The 15626-nt window shown below is 39.3% G+C and overlaps 1 protein-coding gene across 3 annotated transcripts in view; it reads right to left on the reverse strand.

The window, feature by feature from the left end:
- Nucleotides 1-15626, reverse strand: part of RASGRF2 (Ras protein specific guanine nucleotide releasing factor 2) — a 239499-nt gene that overhangs the window by 105279 nt on the left and 118594 nt on the right. For all 3 annotated transcript variants that reach the window (XM_072793339.1, XM_072793320.1, XM_072793330.1), the window contains exons 13-15: nt 12765-12847; nt 7443-7691; nt 6408-6796 (exon numbers count right to left, since the gene is read on the reverse strand). In XM_072793339.1, coding sequence (XP_072649440.1) covers nt 6408-6796; nt 7443-7691; nt 12765-12847 — 721 coding nt within the window. The remainder of the gene's footprint in view (nt 1-6407; nt 6797-7442; nt 7692-12764; nt 12848-15626) is intronic.

The raw sequence follows: 15626 nt of genomic DNA on the forward strand, positions 1-15626 counted from the left end.
AGGCCTATCTTAAGAAGCAAGAAAAGTCTCAAATACACAACCTAACTTCATCCCTGAAGGAGCTAGAAAATGAACAGCAAATAAAACCTAAAGCCAGCAGAGGAAGGGAAATAATAAAGATTAAAGCAGAAATAAATGATACAAAACAAAACAAAACAAGAGAACCAATTAATGAAACTAAGAGCTAGTTCTTTGAAATAATTAATAAAATTAATAAACCCCTAGCCAGACCTAAAAAGAGAAAGAATCCAAATAAATAAAATCAGGAATGAAAGAAGAGAGATCACAACCAACACCGCAGAAATACAAACAATTATAAGAGAATATCATGAAAAATTATATGCCAGCAAACTGGGCAATCTGGAAGAAATGGACAAATTCCTAGGATCATACAAACTACCAAAGCTGAAACAGGAAGAAATAGGAAACCTGAACAATCCCATAAGCAGTAAAGAAATTGAATCAGTAATAATCTCCCAAAAAACAAAGGTCCAGGGTCAGATGGCTTCCCAGAAAAATTCTACCAGACATTTAAAGAGTTAATACCTATTCCTCTAAAACTGTTCCAAAAAATAGGAATAGAAGGAATAACCTCCAAACTCATTCTACAAGGCCAGCATTATCTGGATTCCAAAATCAGACAAAGACCCCACTAAAAAAGGGGTCTTACATCATAAAGGCCATATACACAAGATCCACAGTTAATAACAGCCTCAATGGGAAAAAACCAAAGGCTTTTTCCTCTACAGTTAGGAATAGGACAGGGACATCTACTCCCACTATTACTATTTAACATGGTACTGGGAGTCTTAGTCTCAGCAATCAGACAACAAAAAGAAATAAAAAGCATCCAAATCGGCAAGGAAGAAGCCAGACTTTCACTATTTGCAGACAGCATGATACTCTGCATAGTAAACTCGAAATACTCCACCAAAAAATTGTTAGAGCTGAAACATGAATTCAGAAAAGTTGCAAGATATAAAATCAATGTACAGGGGCCCCTAGGAGGCTCCATCAGTTAAATATGCAACTCTTGATTTTGGCTTAGGTCACAATTTCAGGGTAGTGGGATTGAGTTCTGAGTCAGACTATGTGCTCAGTGGAGTCTGCTTAGAATTCTCCCTCTCCCTGTTTGCACTCTAAATAAATACATAAAATCTTAAAAAAAAAAAAAAAGATTCTCTCTCCTTTTTTTTTATAGATTTGTTTATTTATGATAGACATAGAGAGAGAGAGAGGCAGAGACACAGGAGGAGGGAGAAGCAGGCTCCATGCCAGGAGCCCAACGTGGGACTCGATCCCGGGACTCCAGGATAGGGCCCAGGCCAAAGGCAAGCGCTAAGCTGCTGAGCCACTCAGGGATCCCCCTCTCTCTCTTCCTATCCCTCTTCTCCTCCCATCCACCTTCCCCCATCATACTATCTCTCTTGCTGAAAAAAATAAATCACTAAAAACAAATAAATAAAATCAATGTACAGAAATGTGTTTCATTCTATATACCAATAATGAATCAACAGAAAAATAAATCAAGGAATCAATCTCATTTACAATTGCACCAAAAACCATAAGATACCTAGGAATAAACCTAACCAAACAGGTAAAAGATCTGTACTCTAGAAACTATAGAACACTTCTGAAAGAAATTGAAGAAGACATAAATAAATGGAAAGACATCCCATGCTCATGGATTAGAAAATGTCGATACTACCCAAAGCAATCTACACATTATTTTTTTTTTGAAGATTTTATTTATTTATTCATGAAAGACACAGAGACATAGGCAGAGAGAGAAGCAGGCTCCATGCATGGAGCCCAATGTGGGACTCAATCCCGGGTCTCCAAGACCATGCCCTGGGCTGAAGGCAGACGCTTAACCACTGAGCCACCCAGGCATCCTGCAATCTACACATTTAAAGCCATCCCTATCAAAATACTACCAGCATTTTTCACAGAGCTAGAACAAACAATCCTAAAATTTGTAAGGAACCACAAAAGACTCTGAATAGACAAAGTAACCCTGAAAAAGAAAAACAAAGCTGGAGGCATCATGATTCTGGGCTTCAACCTATATTACAAAGCTGCAGTCATCAAGGCAATATGGTACTGGCACAAAAACAGACATGTGGAGCAGAACAGAGAACCCAGGAAGGGGCTATAGGGTCAACTAATTTTCAACAAAGCAAGAAAGAATATCCAATGGAAAATAAGACAGTATCTTCAACAAATAAAAGGGAAACTGGACAGCAACATATAGAAGAATGAAACTGGACCGCTTCCTTACACCATACATAAAAATAAATTCAAAATGGATTAAAGACTTGAGTGTGACACCCAAAACCATAAAAATCCTTGAACAGAGCACAGGAAGATATTTGCAAATGATGTATCTGATAAAGGGTTAGTATCCAAAATCTATGCAGAATTTATCAAACTCAACATCCCAAATAATCTGGTTAAGAAAGGGGCAGAAGACATGAATAGACATTTTTCCAAAGAAGATATGCAGATGACTAACAGACACATAAAAAGATGATCAACGTCACTCATCATCAGGGAAATACAAATCAAAACCATGATGAGATACTACCTCACACCTGTCAGCATTGCTAAAACTAACACCACAAGAAACAAGTATTGGCGAGGATGTGTAGAAAGGGGAACCCTCTTGCACTGTTAGTTGGAATGTAAACTGGTGCAGCCACTCTGGAAAACAGTATGGAGGTTCCTCAAAAAGTTAAAAATAGAACTACCCTACAATTCAGTAATTGCTCTACTGGGTATTTATCCAAAAGATACAAAAATACAGATTCCAAGGGGTATTTGAACCCCGATGCTTATAGCAGCATTATCAGCAATAGCCAAACTACTATGGAAGGAGTCCAAATGTCCAGGAACTGATGAATTGATGAATAAAGAAGATGTGAGATATATATATCTCACATTTATCTCCAATATATGTTGGAATACTACTCAGCCATTGAAAGAAATCTTGTCATTTACAATGATGTGGATGGAGCTAGAGTGTATTATGCTAAGTGAAGTAAGTCAGTCAGAGAAAGACAAATGCCATATAATTTCACTCATATACGGAATTTAAGAAACAAAACAGATGAACACAAGAGGGGGGAAAAGAAAGAGAGAGGGAAGCAAACCATAAGAGACTCTTAATAAAAGAGAACAAACTGAAGGTTGATGGAGGGAGGTGGGTGGGGGATGGGCTAGATGGGGGATGGGTATTAAGGAGGGCACTTGTTAGGATGTATGCAAGTGATAGATCACTGAATTCTATTCCTGAAACCAACATTGTACTTTATGTTAACTAACTAGAATTTAAATAAAATTAAAAAAAAATAATGATGCAAAGAAGTGGGATGGAATAAATAAGTGGCATGGGAGGCCTGGGGGGCAATCAATGAGTGATAAGGGGGTGCACATTAGTGGATGTGACTAAGAAACACAGGACAAAGGAGCTGGCATCTCTGGAGGACAGTCTGGCTACAGTGTGCTTCATCAAGTGCCATGGGGCCCACCTGACACAATCCTGGAACTTCTCCATCACCCAGAGTGAGAACAGCTCTGCATTTAATGATGAGCTGGAACAGCAAAATGACATTTCTCACTCATGAACCATGTGGATAAACTAACTCTTGAAAATCTAACTGTAAATCATTTGTTTTTGGAGAAATGCGGTGAAACTAGAGACATTATTAATCCCTCAACTATTTTTCTTTTTTTTTTTTTAAGATTTCATTTATTTATTCATGAGAGACACACACACACACAGAGAGAGAGAGAGGCAGAGACATAGGCAGAGGGAGAAGCAGGCTCCATGCAGGGAGCCGGACATGGGACTCAATCCTGGGTCTCCAGGATCACGCCCTGGGCTGAAGGCAGCGCTAAACCGCTGAGCCACCTGGGCTGCCCTCAACTGCTTTTCTAATGTGGCAGAGAACCTAATATATTTTTTAAAGGTTTATTTATTTATTTGAGAGAGAGAGAGAGAGACTGCATGTGCAAGCAATGGGGGGCTGAAGGGAGGAGTGGCAGCAGGTTCAAAAGGAGAGGAGAGAGATAGAAGCAGACTGCCACACAGGGCTCTTTCTCATGACCCAGAGACCATAACCTGACCCAAGAGACCAAGAGTCTGATGCTTAACCAACTGGGCCACCCAGGTGCCCCCCCTCCCCGAGAACCTAATATTTCTACCACACCATCATTCATAGGTTTTCTCCACCTCTAGCCACTGGCAATAAATGATCAACACTGCCACATGACAAGCTCTCCAGGTGCCACTGGTTGTGACCACAATGACTGCACGTCTGTCCAACATCTAGTAGACTTTGTCTGTGTCCTTCCTGCAGAACTTAATCCAATTCTTATTTATCTTGGTCTCCCTGAGTCTAACTTGATCCAGGAAAAAAACTACTGATTCCTACCAATGACTACACCTCCATCTTAGATAGTAGGGCAAACAGGTTTTATATGACATTGGACCATCACGACACTCTGGGCTTCGGAGTTGAGACCAGAATGAGGGAACTTGGTGAACAATGTCACCATCTGTGTGTAACAAGCCATGGTGAGCAATGGGCAACTTGACTGAGGACCTCTAGAACTGTAACATGTATTTAGACCAACCTCAAAGCCATGAATGTCTGACACTAACATGCTTAATCCTAAAGCTCTCCTAACTCAAAATAACACAAGAATTCAGACTTACTCCCAGACTCCTCTCCTTACTGCATCCACTTAAAGGAGGGAACAAAACTTCCCATATTCTGGGGAATTCCTGTCCTTCCCTGAGCACCAGGACCCGGGGGGGGGGGGGGGTGGGGGGGGGGTGGGGGGGGGTGGGGGGCTGGGGAGCAGGGAAGTCTATGTTAAACTTCCCTAAGTCACTCTCTCCACAGAGGTTCACAGGCACTAATGTTGGATTGAACCCCAGATGCACTTGTCAGCTTGCATGTTGCCTCATTATTCCTGAGAAGAATCCATTATGATTCTACTAAAGCTTGTTGTTCTAATGACTTTTTAATTATCTTCCTCCTTGCCTCCTCCTTAGTTGCTAACTTGTCAATTTAACGAATTTCTTGTTTAAAAGGGTGCTACTTTTCATGATGACAACCATCCAGGTAAAATTCCATTTAGTATTTCACTCAGGAAGCTTATTTTTAAATTATCTGAGTTAGGAAGTACAGAGAAGCTTCAAGCACGTAGAAAAGCAAGAGACTACGCTTCCATCTGGGTGATCTTCGTTGAATTTTGGACACTTCGATTCCCATTTTTTAATGTTATCAGTAAATAAATCAGTTATCATACAGCAAAAGAAAAAAAAGCTGTTTGCTAATTTGGCCATGAAACCTTTTTTATTTTCATCACAGAAACACTAAACACAACAAATGTCACCTCCTCTAACCTCTACATTTTACCAAGCTGCAGAAGGTAAGGTGACAGGACACAAGACTGCTGGTGAGTTAACTGAATGTTTTGCCTGATTCAATCATGTAACAAAAATTCACTACCTGCCAGGCACTGGCCAAGGCACCGAGAGTACAGAGACCAACAAGATAGACAATGTTGCTGATCTTATGGAACTTGCATATCCAGGAAGGAGGAAGAAAAGCGTGAAAATCCTGAGGCAGAAATGATTGAGGTGTTTCTGAGACACAAAAAGGAAATCCCTGTGACTATATCCTAGTAGATGAGGGAGCATGACAGGAACAGGGGTTGAAGAGAGAGACAAAATCCAAGTCTCATAGGATCTGAAGGCCTTGTGAGGGAAAATGAATATAATCAGGAAAACATATCTAATTCATCTTTAAAAAAAATCATTCGGGGTGCCATGGACAATGAACATCGTCTCAGATTTTATTTTTCTCCTTCCATCTCTGTTGTAATATGAAGAAGCATTGTCTTGGTAACTAAACTGAAGAAGCCATCTTAATGCTTCCAGGCTGGGTCATCCTCAGCAGGGGAGGCTGCAAGCAGTTACAGATGTTCAAGGCAGACCCTGGAGAAGAAGAAGGCTCTGAGGCCCAAGTTCACAAAAGAGGATGCCCACTACCTACCTCTACACAAAGTTTCATATTAGGCTCTTTACCCAGTCAGCCTTAACCAAATTCCACGAAGAACCTTCTAGTAATACCATTCAGATAACTCTGTTCTTCCATATACAACTGATGACAATTAGCCTTTTGCCGTAGAAGACCTCAGGACAGCTACTTTTGCTCTCCTTTGCACACAGGCTAGAGTTACCTACAGGAATTTCCTCTTCTAACTAGCCATTGTATTCATTCTACTTTCTACAAAGAAGTAGGAAAGCTATAAAGAAAGGGATGTGGGGTTCCAGAAGGAATGGTGGGGAAGGGGGCCGACAGCAAACATGGGGTGTGGCAGCTGGGTAATACCTCTTTGAATACTTCGTTTTAGCTTGTTACACAGATCCATGCGGGGGTTATCCACGTGCTCTTCTACAGATCCCGGGCTTTGCTCTGGAGAAGGAAGGCCTCTGCTAAGATCCAACGGTACTTTCCCGGTGTGCGGTGGTGGGGAGGCAGCGGGGCTGTGGGTGGCGGTAGGACTACTGGATGCTGAACAGGTGGTCAGGTCCAACGCTCCTATCCTTGAGTTCAATGGAGAAGTCAAGGACAGCTTTCTGGCCCTCACTGGGGAGGACGTCCTGGACACAGCCAGCGGTGGGGGGGAAGAGAATTTGCGACACAAGCGTGGGGATTTGCCATCCACCAAATGTTCACCTCTATTGTTCTGGCTGGTAGCAAAAAACAATTCCAATGACCTAAAAATGAGAGCAGAAACTATTAACAGATTATAGCCAAGTAAAAACTATTCCCCTGATATCATTCAGAACATGCTCCCTACATGAAAAGGCCACAATATCATCACACTTCTGTTGTTGAATTTCCTTCATTTAAATGCTACCTATATACCACACACTTCCGAAAGGAATACAGACACTTTTTAGACTGGGTCTAAACCCTTGCTTACTAAACTGTGGCCCAAAGACCAGCAGCACGGGTATCTCTGGGGAGCTTGTTAGAAATGCAGAATTCAGGCTCTATCCAGACACGCTAAATCACAGTCTGCAATTTAACAAGACCCTTGGGTGATTCTTAATGTGTGTGAAAGTTGGAAAAGCACAACTGTTAAAAATAATAATAATAATAGGAAAGCCTAAAACAATAGAGTTAGCTTCCAAATAATCGTGGAGCAAGCAAAGATGACCTGGGGACACTAGCGTTCTCAACTTCTTCTGTGGAGAACCATCTGTGACCTCTACCCACCCCTTCTCCAGGCAGGGCATATAAGTTCCCAGGCAAGCCAATCCTGTAGGAGCAGCTCGGTGGAGTGTCTGTCTTCCCATCCCCATGGAGACCCAGGGCCCAGGGGGGCTAGCTTTCACGACAGGCAGATCCTGGGCCTACCTGACAGGAATGGAGGTAAAAGGCCTCTTGTATATGTCAGAAAGTTTTGCCAGCACCACAGCTGCCGTAGTGAAAATACGATAGGTGTGCAGAAAGGTATTGAGGAAATCGATACTGAGAAACCGTAAGTCTGTCAGCCGCTCCAGGAGGCGCTCCACGCTGGCATAGCGGATCTGGGGCACTTTGCAGGAGTTGAGTGTTTTACTGAAGCAAATGTCGGTGTCATCTTTGTGAAGACGGGCATCAGACCTACGCACAAAGCAGGAACATAAGAATAAAACCAGGATGTGGCTTCCTCTCGGCCACAGAGTATTTCAGAATGTGGAAACATGCACTTGTATGGGGGCTTCCCACTGCAGTTGATAAAAGATGTTGATATGACTTATTACATGCAAGAAGGCAGGGCTATTAAAACATCAAATAAATCATTATAATTTAGGAAGGTCAGAATTAATTGTGGAGAAGGTAATAATAATCCATTTCACTCTGTGGATTCCTTCTGCAGGGGAAGAAAAATAATTTTCCCTCTACCTTTCTGAGTTCTTGGCGGAGACTTTTGTAATAAAAGACAGATTAGCAGGAGATAAACAAACAGAAGTTGATTAACATGCATCTCTCATGTACACATGGGAGATACCCAGGGAAAAATAAGCAACTCCCAGAGGTGGCTTAGAATTCAGGCTTAAGTACCATCCTAATGGAAAAGGTATGTGTGTGTGGCGGGGGGGGGGGGGGGGGGGGGTATAGGCCTCTTAGGGGAGTGTAAATGATTTTTAGGAAAGATAAATGGGCCCTTAGGAGACTAGATGGGAGGTATGATAGTTAGGGACAGTTCATCCAGGTGGGGTGTTGACTCCTAGTCTCCTCTCCTACAATAAAAGTCAATCCTTCCTGGTTGATGAAATTCAACCAGGTTGAATTATGGTTCTTAATTTATGACAACTGAATGCCTTTTGGAGGATCTGTATTTAGGTAGCAAATAAGAAGAGTTCAGAGAAAGTTTCTCCCTGCATTTGCTGTTTTTCAAGTGCCTACAGCTCAATCAATATGCCCAAGTGGCATGTTTTAGGGTGGTACATTCTGCTATCCTTCACTTCTCTCTCTACTTCAATCATGTTTTCTTAGGGAAATGAAACCAAATGCCCCATTTAAGCAGGGACATTGCTTGTGATCTTAGATCAGGATATCAGAAGTGTGCCTAAAAAGTAATGGGTGATGTTCTTCCCACAGATAGGGAGAGGGGACAGGAAGACACAGATATCACTGCTATATCTGTGGTTATTTTTTTCCTCACTTTTAATTTTGTGCATTTATATTCTTCCCTTTTTTTCTTAACTAAACCAACAGGTTATAGCCTTAGGTATTTTTCTCTTTAGAGCTGGCTCTTTGATCAATTCTACTGTTTTTCTATATTTTAATGTATTCATGCCTGTCCTTATTTTCTTTCCACACTTTCTTAGTTTATTTTGTCATTCTTTTTCTAACTTCTCTAACTGAATGCTTAATTCATTCCATTCTTCCTGGCTCATTAATGCATTTAGGGCTATCCATTTTAGGAGTACAGTTTAATCCATAAATTGTGTGCAATGTTATGTCTTCATTATTTTGCAATATTTTGTAGTGTTAAAAATATCTTCATTCCAAAAGAAAAAAAAAGTAATGGTAGAGATTCGCCATTGCCCCCTGCAGTGTTCCGTTTTTTTTTTTTTTTTCCCTCACTGTGTAAAACCTCCTTAACCCTACTGGATTCCCCAAGTGCCTGAGCAGCGTGTGCAGGTGGATGAGCACACTGAGGGGAAGGTTCACACAGTAGCCCTCACAATCATTGGCTGTGCTCAGAGCCCTCAGCCTGTGGCACACATTTGTTAGAAAGGGCAAAAGAGGCCAGCAGAGAGGCAAAGCTTGTAAGAGAACATGCTTGAAAGCAGAAGTGGAATCCAAGTGGGGCTCAAAGAAATGCACACCTTCATTAGGACTGCCCAGACCTTTTGCATTCCCTTCTGAGACTCCTTGTTCCTTCCACTGCAGTATCTCAGAACAAGCCATCGGTGAAGTTCTGGATTTCACCACTTGATTAAAGGACATGCTGCAGGGCCAGGAACGTTCAGTGAGGCAACTGCTTGCTTAGAATCAGTTCGCTTGTTTTGAGTACCCTTAATTAGCCCCTTCACTTCGAGGGTTTTTAAATTATATATTTATTTTCTTTCAAACAAAAAGGAATCAATAACTTTCTTAGCTTGCTCTTGGAAACTTCCCACCCCAACATATGCTTGGTGCAGGCAAAAGTACTTCATTTGCAGGCTCAAAAGAGCATTTTAAATGAGCAGCTTACCCTGCTGAGGAACTAAAGGTGGCCTGTTACTTTGAGCCACATTATTGATCTCGAAAATACACAAGTGCATCTTTTTGAGATTCTTGAAAATAGTATGGGGCTCTTTTTCCCCACTCTTTATGTGACCCTTACTCTTTACTTTTATGGTTTTTAATTTTCTCATTAGGAGAAAGATCGTAGAACTTTCATGAATCAATCAGTCTTCTAGAAGATGACTGATTAAGGTAATCACTTTCTCCCCCACCATTTTCCCAATAATAATCTCTATTTTCTAAGAAAGGTGAGATCAACTATTATTAAAAGGAAGGCTTATCCTTCCATACCCTAAAATGGAAAGCACTGCTTAAAGGGGTATCTCCACTTAATAAATATCATAATTTTGCATTCTAATGGTAGTTTAGGGCTTTGCATCTTTCGACATAATTACTTTATTCAAAACATCAGAAAAAATGGGGCACCTGACTGGCTCAGTCAGTAGAGCACGCAAACTCTTAATCTCGGGGTGGAGGGTTCTAGCCCCACATTGGGCACGGAGCTTACTTAAAAAATAACAACACTGGAAGAAAAAATATGTGTGGCAACATGAAATTAAAATAAAACTAATTACACCACTGTCCTTCAAAATTATGATTACATTTTCCTTTTTTTTTTTTTTTTACATTTTCCTTTTAAGAAAAGAAAATAAATTCAATATAATGAAATTATTTGTCTTTTATTACACTGAACACAGTGTTTATTTCCTAAGGGACTCTCCAGTAAGGTAGAATGCATTACCTAAGCCTCCTGTGACAATAACAATTCCTTTTTGGTCAATACTGTAAAAAGCAATCTTGAGACATCAAACCCAGATCACCTATTATAATTACTAAAGTTTTAAAGGGAAGTGAGTGCTTGCAAAGTGATGCCATGTCAGTAACAGATACAATTAATATAGTTTTTCTTTTAACTCTCAAAAAAAGTTCTTTTTTTTTTTTTTTTTTTCGTGGTATGTGGCTAAGGAGATGCACAGGGAGGCACTACTACAGGACTTAGGGTAGAATAGGGCCACAGAGGGAATATCAGAAGGAACAGAGACTGCAAAATTATCCTCTTGCCTCTGACTGAGGAAAACTAGACTCAGTGAAGCTGGGAAAAATGAAACAAAGAAACATAGGAGACTTTCCTCTGCTGTGGGTTTATGGCTAGTATGAGATAGATGGGCATCAAAATGTGCATGACTCTAATACAAAACCTTTACAGCCTGAGCTACAGGTTTCTGCCCTAGCAGAAGAGCGGTCTCCATTCACTCAAGGTCACTCTGTGCACCTGAAAGGGGGAAAGCTTGGTCTGTGTGGGGGGTGGTTACACAGAGGAGGTTGGACATGGGCATTGGTCAAATTGACCCCACAGGGGACAGAAGATGCATTTGGGTTCCAGCCATAACCAGTCAGGCACAAAAGGGAAGTTTGCATCTGTATTTGTTTTTAAAGTCAACAAAATATATGTCTAGCATACGCGAAGTAACCTTAGGGTTTAGGAGCTTATAACTTGGCCACAATGTCCAACTTACATATTTTCATTCTAAAGCAGTTGGGACTTTCATGGCTGTCTAGCCTTCAAGAAAGTACTTTCAGAAATGAATAAAAGTAACATAGGCTATTTTGTGAAATATTAAAATAAGAATCCCATGGTAGAAAATTTAAAATTTAAATCATCAAACCCAGTGATGTGAATTTAAAAATTAAGTCACAATTTAGACCTTTTGGTTGAATATTGCATACCTGGTCTTAATCTTAGCATCATACATTTTTAAATAATGTGGTTAAAAAAACTATACTGTATTAAAAACCAAAAAAACTTAATGCTAAAGGAATCTTTGCCCTGGAACCTTAAAATGATTCTACCTAAAATGTTTTTAAATTTGACCAGTAATTTAAAATATTATCATTCTCTTACAGTTTATATTTTCCTGTAATAATTACAGCAATAGTATAATGTACACTGCCTTCATCTCAATAGTATAATGTATACTGCCTTCATCTGATACAATAATTAGTAAGTTCTAAAAGCTATACTGTTGGGATGGTGCTAAGCATACTTATTACCTATCAAAAGAGGAAAATTAATGTTATTTATTGCCTTAGCACAAACAGCTCAGACCTAAAAAAAAATCCACATTAAAAATGCATAGAAGACAAATATTTTCATAGTTTTCGTGTAACTTTTTTTAAAAAGATATAACAGGACTGCTTTCAAAAATACATTTTATTCTTAGAATTTGAGCTGCAAATAACCAAAAAAAAAAAAAAAATGAGAACAGGGAACAATTTGGTCAGCTTCGAAATACTCCTGAAACACTTCCCGAATTTGGAATAGAAAAAAGTATGTAGAGACAAAAGCATTAATACAGAGAGCAATGGCACATAGTTAATGATACCACTTCTCATTTTAAACTACAGTTTCCCTATTGATCACCTTATAGGATATGTTTTGTTAACAAAATAGAGAAAGAGCATGATGACAGACCTGGGCAAATCCACATATGAGCAGTAGGTAAACGTACCATGGGAAGACCAGTTGACTCCTGTCAAGTGCCTTCGAAATCTAAATATATATCTCTACAACCAAATCCAAGTAATACGATTCATACCCACTGGGAAGATGCCAGAAGAATCTGCCATCCTTTGACCCAGCTTCTGACCTTGGATACATCTGGCTGTCACAACTTTCTATATTGAACTTGAAAAATCTCAATAGGCCTTTTGTCTTGAACGAAAGCACATGTAACAGTATAAAAAACATTTTTTATGCTATGAATCAATAAACTATGAAAAGCCATTTTGAAAGTCTTATGATTTATAATAGCACACCATGAATTATCACATTCCTGTCAAGAAACATACTCATAAAAATGAAGTGGAATACTACTGAAGCAATATTTTATGCAGGGCTTTATCTTCTTTACCAATTCGACTTGATTAAAATGTAAGGGAAAGGATTATTACACTTACTTAATCATATGGGGCACAGTAACTTTGGAATTCTCCTCAAATACTATAGTCATTAAACCATTACACCGTATATTGTCCACACACTGTGAAATGAAAAAATAAACAATTACAATCCACATGCAAACCTGGGCAGATCATATATTCTCAGAATTGTTTATAGCCACAAAACCAAGTTTAGTTTCTCATTTCATCTGTGCGCGCACACACACACAGCAGCAGGAAACATTATACTTTGATGAACAGATTCAATATCTAGATACCAAAACTGTGCACCTGGCGAATACCTGAGGATAGGTATAAGAGCTGTATTCTCCTGGAATGTATTTCCTAAGGACTCTGGCCTCAGTGTCACACCATGACAATTCTCTGTCAGTAGCTGCACCAGTTGAGAGGTTTATACCTTCTGACAGTAATTGCCTCTGCTGTATTCATTCTCTGCCCGAGGGTGGTCTGGGGCAGGCTGAGTAGAAATGATGGCTTTCTTGGATGGAATTCATCTTCTAGATCACTAGTAAACTCTATGCCTGCCTCTGAGGTGTTTTTTGCCGACAAATTCCCACATTTTACTAGTCTCTCTAGCAGTTTCTATTGGCACCATGTTGATTTGATGAGGATGCATTGTGTACTTTCTCCTCTTTCTGGAATGCATAAAGCCCTATTCATCATTTTTCTCTTTTCTCTAGAGGAGGAAATTCAAGAACTTTTGCTAATTTCCACTGCCTTATTTACTTAGGCCTTATCAATTTAAAAATTCCCTCTGCAACTAGAGAAGGGTTAGAGAAGGATTTATTTTGAATTACACATATTCCCTTTGAACAAAACAGAAAATGAGAAAAGATTTAAGCCATTTTTAAAATCAAAAATTATCTCTAGTTACTAGGATACGGCATAGTGATTTATAACAGTAATTAAATGGTGTAAAGAGGTTGATTGGTGGAGGGTGAGGGCATGGGAAAGAGTGTCGTATAAGGACCGGACTTACACACAGGGGAGAAGACATGGGATAAGTGATCCTTTACCCCAGTGGCCTTCTTTTCATTCTCAAGGTTTCTAAAGCACAATGAGGATGCTGCTTGAGTCACCAACACAGGAAGATGAGAGGACAGAGATGGTGTTTGGTGAGAAATGTGGAAAATGAACAATGTTCCTTCAGTTTCCTTTAACATTTCAAGCAAATGGCATAGTTACACAAACAACAGTTTTAGAATGATTTAGGATTATAGTTTCCATGTTTAGATTTCTCTTTGGTTCTTAGATCAACCTGGACTTTTTATATAATAATCTTTTCTTTTTCCTCCCTTTCTTTCTTTCCTCCCTCTCTCTTTCTTTCTTTCATATATTTTAAACATTCTTATTTTATAGTCTTTTCCAAGTTGCCATTCTACTATCTGAGGTTCCAGCAGTATTAATTCTACTGTTCACTGTGTTTTCTGACTCTCTCATGATAGATAAATTACTCACATAATTGTAATTTTTGATATTGAGCACACTGTCATGAGGCCTGAATTGTAAAGTGTTGTGTTGTTTTTTTTTTTTTTAAGATTTTATTTATTTATTCATGAGAAATACAGAGAGAGAGAGAGAGACATAGGCAGAGGGAGATGCAGGCTCCCTGAGGGGAGCCTGATGGAGGACTTGATCCCAGGACCCCTGTAAAGTGTTGTTAATGGAATGACTTTTGTGTTTGCTCCTACCAAGCAGTCCTAGGATTTCAACAGGGCCAAAAATTGCTTTTACATTAATTTCTCGGTTTGCATTTTTCACACCATGTGAATACTGTGCATTTAAATTTGAAATCCCATAGGCCAGAAATGCGTTCATTTTTTTCAAGGGAGATTTCTGAAAAATCAGAACCCAAGACAAAACCAAACTTCCTTATTTCTTTTTTGGGCTAATGGGAAGAGTTTTTTGAGTTCTTATCTGATGGAAGGGATACACTTCCAATATCTAGGCTTTATTTAAGGAGCTTAATTCCTTTAAGGGATCCAAGGCTACCTTGGCTAAAGCTCCTCAGGCTTGGGACCAATACTCAATCTAAAATCATTCCTAGGTCTCTATGTCTTCAACTTATAAGCTTTCTGCTCTAACTTTAAGTTTCTTCAGTATTTCTGACAACTAGAGATTTCTTTTTATATCTGTAAATATCACCAATGTATTAATTTTTTTATTATACTGATTTTTTATGTTAAACATTTCTGTTTTTGTAACTAGGGGGGAACTAAATCAGCTCAGTCCTCTACACTGTCAGAATTGGAACTTGAGATAAATATTTTAGATCCAAAAGAGGTTTATGTGACTACTCTTGACCATCTCATTAGCCAGTGTCCTTTCTCATTCATAAATCTTTCTGATTTACTGTGTGAAGCATTAAAATTATTTTCAAGAGAAAAAATGTTTTCACTTATGCTCTGGTTTCAGGAAATCAAAACATACCTGCAATCTGAACCAAAGCTCAAAGGCCATGTAATAAAAATCCTCATTTCCTAGAGGCTCCACAGACAGGCTGCAGCAACAACATGGGTGAACAAAAGAACTCTTGGGGGCTCTGTGTCCACCAGCTCTACTTCAACAAGAGTATTATATCTCACTTCCATTTGGGACTTTCAATAATGCTGCACTGGAGAAAGGGTTTCCTTCCATAAAAAAAGTTAGACTATAACAGAACAATGTATGTATGAATATATTTATATTGCAAGGCATGGTATAAATTCATGACCATATAAGCCTGTCCTTTAGTTATGTTGGGGAAAAGTGACTGAGCCCTGGGAAAATGAATACAGTTCACTCATTCAAGAAGAATCAGGATAAACTAGGTATCACATCTCTAAGCACACATCAAATCTATGTGAATTAAACCTTGAA

The sequence above is a fragment of the Canis lupus genome, chromosome 2, assembly GCF_048164855.1.
Source record: "Canis lupus baileyi chromosome 2, mCanLup2.hap1, whole genome shotgun sequence".
Taxonomy (NCBI): domain Eukaryota; kingdom Metazoa; phylum Chordata; class Mammalia; order Carnivora; family Canidae; genus Canis; species Canis lupus.